The 11,730-nt window shown below is 38.3% G+C and overlaps 1 protein-coding gene across 1 annotated transcript in view; it reads right to left on the bottom strand.

The window, feature by feature from the left end:
* Positions 1 to 3,505: 3,505 nt before the first annotated feature.
* LOC131063054 (uncharacterized) overlaps positions 3,506 to 11,730 on the bottom strand; it is a 51,384-nt gene continuing 43,159 nt past the window's right edge. The window contains exon 3 of the mRNA XM_059214770.1: positions 3,506 to 3,895. Coding sequence (XP_059070753.1) covers positions 3,506 to 3,895 — 390 coding nt within the window. The remainder of the gene's footprint in view (positions 3,896 to 11,730) is intronic.

Here is an 11,730-nt window from a genome sequence, read left to right as displayed (position 1 = left end):
TGTCAAGTGGGGTACACACAACACATCATTGAAGGAGTTATCCCCAATGTCAATAGATCCTTTCCCAATCACATCCATGTATGTATGATTTCCCATCAAAATCTGTGGCATGGTGCAAGGCTCAAATGTAGAGAACATAGACTGTGAAGATACCATATGATGAGAAGCCCCTGAATCTAGAAGCCATCTCTCTGAATCATGACTGATAGTAGCACATAGAGCTTTTCCTTTTCTTGTTCCAAAAGAGTGAGTTTTTCCACTTGTAGAAGCCATGAATGCTTGCCCTTTTCCTTTTGAGTGTGAGGAAGTGGAAGTTGATGAATCATCCTTCTTGTAGACTTTAGGCAAATCAATGTTATGCTTTTTGATGATGTGTGTAAGCTCATCAATCTTCTTAGTATGGCAACAATGTTCCTCATGACCAATCTTTTTACAATAAGCACAAGTAGGTCTCTCTCTCTTTGGTGAATTATCTTTCTTGGAAGAGGATGAATCTCCTTGTTGTGGAGAAGATGGTGCTTTTTCTTTAGGCTTTGATTGCCATTTCTTCTTGTTTGAGTTGTCCTTTCCTTGATTTCCTTTGTTTCCTTGATTTGCCACTAATGCTTGAGACTTAGAAGAAGCCTTAAGAATGCCCATGCTTATCAACTTAGTTTGTTCCATCATCAACATTTCATTGAAAGCATCAAATGTAGGCATTTTGTAGCTTGAACCCATTGTCATCCTATGAGTTTGGAAACTAGAAACAAATGCTGCATATTCTTGTGGAAGTTTCCCTATCAAGTTGAATATCAATTGAGTATCCTTCTTATCAATGCCACAATCTTTGAGTTGTGCCCTCAACTCATTTGCCTTAGTGACATAATCTTGTATAGTATCAAAGTTCTTGGGATCTAACATGGTGAGATCACTATCAATTTGATATCCCCTAATCTCATCAACTTGACCATACAAGTCTTGAAACTTTTGCCAAGCATCCTTGATTAGAGTACATTTCTCAATATGAAAGATGAGATCCTTTGATACATACTTTCTTAAGGTACCAACTGCCATGATATTTTTAGTGAGCCAATCTAAGTGACCAACTAGATCAGCCTTAGGATCAGCTGGAGCAACAATAGTTCCATCAATGTAATGAGTGAGTCCTTTTTCCATAAGTTTACTCCATGCATCAATTTTCCAAGTAGCATAATTATGTGGAGTTAAGAGAGGAAACTTAGAATAACCCATAGCAGCAAAAAGGAAGGAACACAAGAGAAAAAAAGCACAAGAGACACCCCCCCAAATTCAATCAATCAAATTACCCCCCCTAAAGTGATGATTTTGGCACTTTATACTTAGTGCGATTACAATGAGCCACTTGCAAGACAAGACAAAGTGGACTTATGATGCAAATTTTACAACTTCTCAAATGAGATACAAGAGACTTCAATCAATAGTGCAATGAATCTAACTGAGATTCAAGCAAACATACAAGTACCAAGAGAGCCAAAAATGGCTAAGATCTGAAAGTACAATTTATACTTACAATGACATCAATCTGATAGCATCATGTGAAAGTAGATGAAAAAATACGCACTTTCAAAAAAAATAGCACCTAAAAAGGAGGTCGTATGACCCCAAACGAAGCCTCTGAAGTTGCAAAAACAAGGATTACTCAGGGACAGTCACCAAAAACTGCATTTTCTGAAAAATCCGTGCATCAAAATTAAAAAATTTCTTCACCACTACGGAGAGCACAAAATTCTAGCCCATTTCAAAAAAAATTGCACCCAAAAAGGAGCAAAAATGAGCAAGTTATGGCCATTTGAAGTTGAACTGCAAAATCAAAAAGGCAAATGAGAGGGGGTCCAAAAATTTTCAAACCCTGCTGATGTGGCGTTGATGTCAGCAAGTCACGTGATTAAATTTGACGACCGTATGACCGTCGCAAAAACTTCGCCTCCCTGACTGACTGGGCGTCCGTACTGTACGGACAGACTGCGTGGCGTGCTGACTGTGTGTTCCGTACTGTACGAAATGCTAACTATGTAGGTTGATGTGGCTGCTGATGTGGCAGTCCGTACTAATGATGTGGCGTACGAAAATGATGACAGGGCAAACACATGGCAGATGACTATCTGTGTACGGGTGTACCGCGTGGCGGAGGAGCTGGCCTGTCCGTGTGGCTGTGCTGAAGGCGGAGGGCGCCGCTCGGCGGAGCTGCTGCCGGCGGAGCAGAGGGACGGGCGCCGGAGTCTTTGGCCAGCGGGTGTCTGTGCGTGGTACACTGCGACAGGGAGCGAGGCGGCGGCGTCGTAGACGAGGCGCCGACAGAATCGGACGACCGGAGGACGAGTGGCGGAACAAACAGGTACGTGAGCGGGCTGGTGGCGCTGCAGCAGGTATGGTTGACCTGCAAAACGGGTACGGGTGGGGGTCTGCGGACCCCCCAAAAAACAAATGCCCTTTTTTTTTTTGATTTTTCTATGCTTTTTGAATTTTTTTGATCGAAATTTTTCTGATTTTTTTGATTTTTTTGATTTTTGAAAACAAATTTTAGAAAAATGATTTTTTTTTTTTTTTTTTTTCGAATATTAATAAAATTTTTTTGAAATCCGTACGATATAGGCAAAAATGGAGAAAAAAATTTTCTCACCAAAATAGGCCAACTTTATAACCAAAATTCATGGAAATGGCCTTCCGGATGCAATGGTGAGGTCGGATCTGGTCTAGGACGCCTCCAAATGATGATGCTCCTCAGATCTGCCTCTTGACGTCACAATAATGCCTCTTCAAGACAAATCAATGAAGCCCCAAATAGCTCTGATACCATGTTGGATTTTGCCAAGATCAAGAGGTCAATGAAATGTACAAGATAGAGACATAATATGGGACAAGAATAAACTGTATTCTCATCAATAGAAAAATGATCAACAAATTGTTCAATAGTTGTTGTTACATACAATGTAGATGAGCCTGCTTATATAGGCAAGGCTAGGGATATGTATGAGCACACAAATATGACATGTGGCTCAATAAGAAACAAGGGTAGGTAGGAAATAGGTGTGGGTAGGTAGGAGAAATAATATAATATTCCACATGAGGTGGATCACCCACCGAAGGTGGAATTATCACTCCACAATAAGTGGATATGATAGTGTAATAACAAGATCAACACCATAAGAGGTGGAATTTCTCCTACACACACTATCCCAATGTGGCACAAACACCCAAGTGTCTCATATCCAAACTACTATGAAATGCATTATCCTAAGTAAACTTAAGTAAGTGTAATAATATCCATGATGAATAATTATTTACACCAACAATTATTTTTGCCTTTTTACGGCATGCAGGCTGAAATTTTCTTTTAAAAAAATTCTTTCAAAAAAGCGAAAAAAAAAAAACCAAAATTTTTTTTTTGGGCAAAAAGTTTTTTTTTGGGGGGGTCCCCACGGTACGCAGGGTACCGTGGGGCCCCTGCCTTGTTGTAGTCTTTTCACGTGTCAGTACGTCCCTACCGCTAACCTCCCTCGGGCCTCGTGTCTCCTTCTTTGGACTCCTGCCCCCTACCGGCACCGGCCTCCGGCGGCCCTGCAATCTCCGGCCCCTGCTGTCTCCGGTTCGCAGTGCCTCTCCCCGCTGGCAACGCCTCCTCCGGAGACCGCCCGCCACCGCCTGTCACTGCGGCTCCCACCACCTGCAGCCCTCCACTCCCCGTGCCCCTGGCCTCCACTCCCTGCGGCCCCAGCTCCCCAGCCGCCGCTCGGCCTCTTGCTGCTCGACCGACCCGCCGCTTAGCTCCGCTTGGCCCCGCCGCTCCGCTCTGCCCAGCCCCCGGGGAGGCTCCGTCCTGCCACCGGGCCACCACCCAGCCGCCGCCCAGCCACCGGTCCACCACCGAAGCGCCGCTCTGTGGCCACCAGACCACCCACTGGCCACGAGACCCCCTTTTTTGGCTTTTTCAGGGGGGGTTTGGTTTTTTGGCTCTATCTTGGGCATACAGAGTCATTTTTTTGAAAAAAAATAGGCATCGGAAAGATGGTTCCGAGGCCAACCTCATGGTATTGGTAATTTTTTCCAATTTTTTTGTTTGACTATGTTTTTTTCTAGTCAAAGTGAGGTCTAGTTTTTGCACTCCGGGAGCCATAAAATGCGCATCTGACCTCCGTTTTTCAAAAATATTATATTTTTGGAAAGCGTGTGCTATGTAATTTCCATCCATCTAAGTTTTATTTTCAGATTCTTCTTCATGCATATTTTATTCAGTTTTTTTCTTTTCAGCACTTTGGTGGATATCGTAGTTGTTTCAGGTCCTGGGATCTCTTCTTTGAGTAGGATGTCTAGTTTTTGGTTCACGTTTCTATTTCCAATCTTCTTATCATTGTAGCATTGTATATATGAAAATGCATTGAGATAAAGTGCCATCATGCATTGTTTACTTGAAATCTTGCATATCTTGTGTCTTGTTGTACATGCACTGTTGATCAAGTGCCATGAGAGGGTTGATGTTTGCCTGTTGTTTGCCATCTTCCTTTGTCAAGTGAGTGTTCCTTCCATGAAATTCACCTCATGATGATGTGTCTCAGCACCTTTGATGTTCTTGGTTCTTCATCATGCAGTTGTTTTTGGCTGTCCTTTTCACTGTTCCTGTCCCTCTCCCACTTTCGCATTATGGAGAGGTTTACCCTGTTGGTTCTAATGCTTCCGTGGTTCAATTGATCAACACTTCAAGCTTTGGTTTCTCATGCCATCTGCATCTTCGATTTCAGTTGTTTTTGCCTTGTTTGCCTCCTGATTCGAGTAGTGTCATTTGAGGGCACTCATGCAGATTACAGTCTTCTCTACCTAGTCATGTTCTAGTTCAGTGGATGTTCTTCAGATCAGCAGTTATTCTTCGACAAAGTTTGCAGGTTCTTCATGCTTCAGTGATATTCTTTTCCATCTCTTTTTGGAGTAGAGTTTTGTTCCCATGTGGTTTTCTCTATTTCTCCAGTTTATAGAGATTTCATTGTATTTGGGTACCTGATCAAGCCTTGTTGCCAGGACCCATCTTTCATGCTTTCAGTAGTTGTTCTAGGTTTTAGCTTCTCCCTAAGTCTAGCTTAAGGGGGGGTGTTAGAGTAATTGGGTCTTTACTTGATTAATTAAACAATATTTGTTTAAGTTTTTAAGTTCCTAGTTATATTTTTACACTTAAGCTAACATTAGGTGCATATAATTAATTATTTTAATTAATTATTATGTGCAAGCCTAGGGTTTTCCCTTTTTAGGGTTTCTTGACCTATTAGAGGTTAATTTTTCTTTTCATTGTATTATCTTTTCACAATACATTTTTGGTGAATTGGAGCTCTCATATTTTGAGAATACTTTTCTGTGTTTTTGTGTGTTCTTCAGATTTTGCTTCATTGCTTCTCCTCGTAACAAGTTATTCGGCTTGCAGAAGATCTTCAGGCTACTGTGGGGTTGTATTTATCAACTCCTATATACATATGTCTCAAACCTATGAAGTGAGACAAAACCATAAAATAGCATAAGTAAACTTAAGCAAGATGTGAATAGTTCACTAACTAGAAAGGTGATTGGCTAACTAGTTTGACTATGACACTATTTACACTAACATATGTGATAAAATTTTATCTAGACAACTAAGACTTGTAGGATACCTAGAACCTAAGTAAGCTTAAATCATGTGAATAATTCCCCTAATAGGAACTAGCTAAGTATAGCACATTACTAGGTACAAAACCTTCTTTACACCAACATTAGGTAGTGGAGAAACCATATCAAATCCAAGAAGTCTTTAAATAAAAAATTTAGTTCAAATCAAGCAAAAGATTAAAATCAGAAACAAAATTTGCAAGATTTTTAACAAGAAACTCAATCATTATTGTTGACTCAAGGTAGTTCTCGAGTGCTTGAAAAGATCAAAATAGAAACATAATTGATGCCTAATTGAGTTGTAAGATCAAGCCAAAAATCATTGTCAAAGACCTTTTGAAGAGTAGTTTAAGACCATAGTGGAGTGGCTTGACCTTACTATGTGCTTTCTTGTGTATTTTGAAGAATTTATATTACTTTTGGCTAAAGAGTCTACAAATTTTGTATGAAGGTTTGGGCTTTGTCTTCCTCTTTCTAAATATGCATAGTTATTGGAAAGGGAAAAGCTAAAGACAACTCATATGAAGCCAAAGGTTGAAAACCAAGACATACCTTAAAAGGTGAGTGACCTATAGATGAGTTAACTACTTGCTTGTATGTGTACTCAAAGAAATTGTATGTGTACTCAAAGTGGGTTAGACCCACTTGGAAAGAGAACTATATAAATTTTTATGATATCATCATTCACAACATTGATCCCACCATTTGATTGAGGGTGAAAAGTGGCGAGGTTAAAGAAAACTCCTATATCATTAGAGATTACCCACAAAACATGAGTTGTGATAAATAAAAAATGCTAATTAGTAAAACTTGAGCTAAGTCACACGTAGAACTTGTTTTGCTACATGGAATAAACTTAGCCATCTTGCTAAACCAATTGAATACCACAAAATAAAATATCATTGCAACAAAATAGTCAATGCAAAACCACTAATCAAATCATTGGAAATGCTCTGCAAGTGATAAGAATGAATAGGAAAAAGAATACTCAATTCCAATGTTTTGTTTGTTGGTTTGGAATGACAACAAATTACAATTTCTTGAGAAAATAGAGAACATTTCACCACATATTAATCCAATAGAAGAGCCATTGCATATGATGAAGTGTTTTTTTTCTTGCTAAAATGACCACCAATGACCATAAAGAGTAGAATGTGCCTACTTGAGTAGAGAAGTTTGTTAATCTCAAGGGACACAAACTTTATCCAATTTATACAACAACCCTTCCTTGATATGAGAATCTTGAAAAGGTGTCAAATTCAAAGCTAAAGGATCTTGAAGACTTTTGAGGACTATGCTAATATTAGAATCCTAAGCATATTGGGAATATTGTACCTAAAATCCAAAATTACAAGTGGTCATAATAGCTTAAGCATGTGTTTTAAGATGATGAATCAAACTAAAAACATTTTTTGTGCTCCCCTTCTTTTAAATGATGACCAAGTGAAATTGTTCTAAATGCAAATCCCACTTCATATACCTAGCTTATTCAATATAGTTTAGAGATTGAAAAATCCGTTGACACGAGTAATCAATTCCCTCAGTCTATTTAAAATCCCCAGAAAGTTTGCAGAGGCAATTGAAAGAATTCAAAAAAAATTCTTATGGCCAGGAATGGAAGATAAAAATAGAATCCCCCTTATTGCTTGGAATAATAGTTGTACTCCTAAGGCGTATGGGGGTTTGGGACTAAGGAATATCATAACTATGAACAATGCCTTGTTAGCTAAACAAATTTGGAGAATGAAAGGGGAGGAAAGAGAATGGAATTTAATTTGGAAAAAGAAATACCTTTACATGCAACCATCTGAGGATGAATTTATGGAAAATGCTTTCTTTGTTGAAGGATCTGCAATTTGGAATGCAGTTCAAACGGCTAAAGATTGGGCAGCAGCTGGAAGAATGTGGAAATTGGGGAATGGGAGAATTATTAGATTTTGGGAAGATAGATGGCTTATGGATAAACCGCTGGAGGAAATTCCTATCCTTAAGGACTGGAAAGACTGGTTCAAAAGTAGTTATGGAGTCTTTGTTAGAGACTACTGGAGAAATGGGAAGTGGATTGAGCTCAACGAGCTTTGTCCGGGATTAGAATTTCTAGAGATTCTGCTTTCTTCTAAAAAAATTATGGACAACATTGAGGATTGTCTGATTTGGAGGGAAACTTTGGATGGGAAATATTCTATGTCTTCAGCAGTGTCTATCCACAACAAAGTTCCATACGAGATCCCTTTGTGGGTTAAAGTGTGGATAAAGAAGTTGATGCCCAAAATTAATATCTTCTTTTGGATTTTTATCCAAAATAAGGTGTTAACTCTTGATAATCTCTATAAGAGTGGATTTGTTTTTCCTAATAGGTGTTCTCTTTGTTGCACAGAGGAGGAGTCGGCTTGTCATATCCTCTTCCATTGTATTTTCAGTCAGGAAATCTGGAATGTTATTTTAAGTAGGTGGAAGTTGAGCTGGGTTTTCCTGAACTCTTTGGAAGAGTTCTGGCAGCAATGGTATTGTCCTTCTTCTAATTCTAAGAATGTTGAGCTTTAGAAACTTACTCTCCCTAATATAATATATGGAATATTTGGAAGGAGCATAACAACAGGTTTTTTAGGGATAAAAGTGCTAACCTTGAAGTGGTGGTGGATAAAATCTATAGGGGGATTTTTGAATGTCTAAATGGAACTGATCATGGTTTAGCTACTAAAGAAGATTTTAAGGAAAGATGGAATTTATCCATTAACAGAATCTATGTGGATAAGGGTAGGGATGGTCTTGTATGATGCTCTCCTTCTCAGGGATGGATTAAGGCCAATTTTGATGGGGCATCTAAGGGAAAGCTGGAGAAAGCTGGTTATGGGACATTGTCAGGAATTTTGCTAGTTTTGCCTTGTGGCAGTTGTTGGCCCTTTGGGTAATCAAACAAGTCATTATGCTAAAGCATCAGGGGATTTGAACACTTTTATTATTGAAAAATATCTTAATCATAATAATCTATGGTTGGAAGGAGACTCACTTAACATAATTAAATGCCTCAAGGGTGAAATTGATCCTTCTGGACTATAGAAAATATTATTTTTAAAGCTAGAGAAATAATTGCTATCTTTAAATCTATTATTATAGAACATGCCTTTAGAGAAAAAAATGGGGTTGCAGATGGGTTAGCGAACCTTGGCGTAAATTCTGAAGCTCAATGTATATGGAATGGGGAAGTTAATATGGATATTAATATTAAAGAACTTATCAGAAAGGACAGATTCATAGGGAAAGAGGGATCACGTGATTAATCATGAATATTGTAATGAGTAATATTCAAATATTTAATAAGGTAATGATGATACATCAGAAGGGCAGAGTCCTAATCAAGAATATTAATTCTCCGCACACTTTGTGGGTATGCATTTTCAAAAATTCGAGTGTCATTGGGAAGAAAGCTCTGAAGTTGCAGAAGAAGAGAAATTGTAAGTCTAAAATAGGGGGGGATCTAAGAAGAGAGGAACCTAATAATATTTTTACATGGAAGGAAATGCCTAAGGTTTGGGCAAAGCTGGAGAAAGGATTCATGATGAATTTTATGGAAAAGGTGGTTGACTATGATAAAGGCAGAGTTAACCTAGCGGTAACCAAAGTCATTGAAAACTGGATAAATGACTCCTTCAAAATTCATGGTGTTAGGTTTAAGTTGGATGCGGATCTCATTGCGACGGTTACAAGTATGCCCCACTATGCTCTTAACTTCTTTAGAGACCTAAAAGTGTCTAATAATGTAGTTAAGCTTTTTCCGCATAAAGAGAAGGAGAGAGCAAAAATAGGAAAAGCTACGGGAGGTATTATGATGCTTGCAATATTAAAAAAATCTGGGGTTGTGTGATTAGTGCAATTATGGAATATATTACTGTGGAGGGTCCTTTTACCAGGCTCCACACATACCATTTTGTGCTTTTAAATCATTTTAGACATGAGAAGAGGATTTCTTTGCCCTATTACCTCTTTAGGTCTCTGTCGGGGTCTCTGAATAAGCACATCAAGAACCCTTCTTCACCTATGCTTCATTGCGGCCTTATTCTACTCATTTATGAGCATTGCAAGATTCTGGCTATCTAGGAAAATAAGAGATTGTCGGTGTTATCGGGGAAAGGAAAGAGGAAGCTGGAGGAAGGCGGGTCTAGCAAGGATGAGGGGACATAGAGCAAAAAAGGTTAAAAAGCTACCATGGAGAAAATTCAAGAGGACAAGGGTTCAGAGGACATTGAAAAATATGGCAATGAGATGGAGACTAGTGAGTCTGAAGGAGAGTAGAGCTAGAAGGAAGAGGAAGTAGGGGAAGAGGAAGGAGGAGCTGAGGAATTCTCTGATCAAAATAGTCCGACCCACAGTGTGAGCATTGGAATTGTTAATAGCCAGCCTATGGAGGAACATGACAAGATTAATGAGGAAAGGGAAATGGAAATTGAGCAGGAGAAGGACAAGGAAACCGAGCAGGAGAAGGACAAGGAGAATTTGAGAAGGGATTAGGATAAATCTAGAGAGGGGATAATTTTGGATAAACTCAGAAACCAGTTTGAGGCTCGTATGGGTTTTGACAGGTGGGTTTATGAAGGAATAAAGAATCTGGAAAAAACTGATAAGCAGTAGGAAGAGAAAGGGAAGAAAGCTGAGATAAACCAGGAACAGTGGAATAAAGGAATGGAGGAAAAAGTGGAGAAGATGGAAGCTCAAATTGGTAATCTAGAGGAAGGAAAAACAACTATGAAAAACTTTCTGCTAATGATTCCGGATATTCTTTCCTCTGTGACTAAGAATTTAGAGGAAATTACCAAGTTCCTCGATGGTTCCAGCACCCCTAAACTTGTCATGGATCTAGACATTGATGAGGATGCTATCAAGGTAGGAACAGTGGAAAGTACTCCTAGTGGTGTGGCAAAAAGAACAAGGGCAAGCATGAAAAAATCCGTTGTGGCCTCCTCCAACGAAATCCCTAAGCTTAGGGATAATATTAAAGATTTGCAAGGGATTAGTGGAAATTTGGGTAATGCCCTAAAAAACATTAAGTTTACAATTTATTTTTTGTCTCTTTTCTGTTATGGTTGGATGTGGCTAGTTTTGTTGGGCTTTTTTGCTGATTTTTGCTCATAACTGTGCTGGTTTTTTGGCAGTTTGTCTTTTCTTGTTGCTTAATGCTATTATCTTTTAGGAATATTTTGTAAAGGGTTTCATGATCCCTTCAAAACCTGCTTTTCCCATAATAAAAAACATGGACAATTGTTTATTTTCCAAAAGATACTGTCTCTCATACCTAATCACTTGGACCAATATGTGTAATTCCTTATCATATGTGGAGTCATTATGTTTAGCAATACAAAAAAAAATTGAATAATAGGCAAAGGGATGAATGTTTTTCTTAAGAACAACCCCAAGTGCATACTATGAGGCATCTATCCCAAATTTAAAATGTTGTGAGAGATTTGGTGAAACAAGAAAAGTTGTCAAACATAATATTTTTTTAATGTGTTGAAAACATGACAATGGTTTATTATCCTCTAAAATTAAATCTTGGTCTTTTTCAATTGCTATAAAGGTGTCTAAGGATGAACTTGTAGTAGAATTCGACAAGACTAAGAAAACTCTTCAATTTAATCATATTTGAAGGAGTGGGCCAATTGAGAATAACTTCCACTTTCATACAATCTATTTAAATTTCATGTGCATCAAGGACAAATCTGGGATAAGAGATGGATGTCTAACCAAAATAACACTTAGGAAAGTTGGCATATAAGTTGTTATGTTGAAGAGTACAAAGAACATGTTTCAAATGCTGAAGATGAAATTCCAAGCATGGGAAAAGAAAACAATATCATCTAAGTAGTCAATAAATTTTTTTTCTAAACAATCATAAATACCTTATGCATCAATCTCATGAAAGTGGCAAGAGCATTAGTAGACCAATTGGCATAGCAAGACACTTATATTGATCTATTGTAGTCTTGAAAGTTGTCTTTTATGTGTCCTCTATATTAATTCTAAACTAATGAATGGGAACTTTCTAGATCAATATTGGAAAGGAATTTTCCACATTGAAGTTGATCAAAAAGG

The sequence above is a fragment of the Cryptomeria japonica genome, chromosome 11 (assembly GCF_030272615.1).
Source record: "Cryptomeria japonica chromosome 11, Sugi_1.0, whole genome shotgun sequence".
In the NCBI taxonomy this organism is placed as follows: Eukaryota; Viridiplantae; Streptophyta; class Pinopsida; order Cupressales; family Cupressaceae; genus Cryptomeria; species Cryptomeria japonica.
This window is presented reverse-complemented; position numbering and strand designations above follow the sequence as displayed.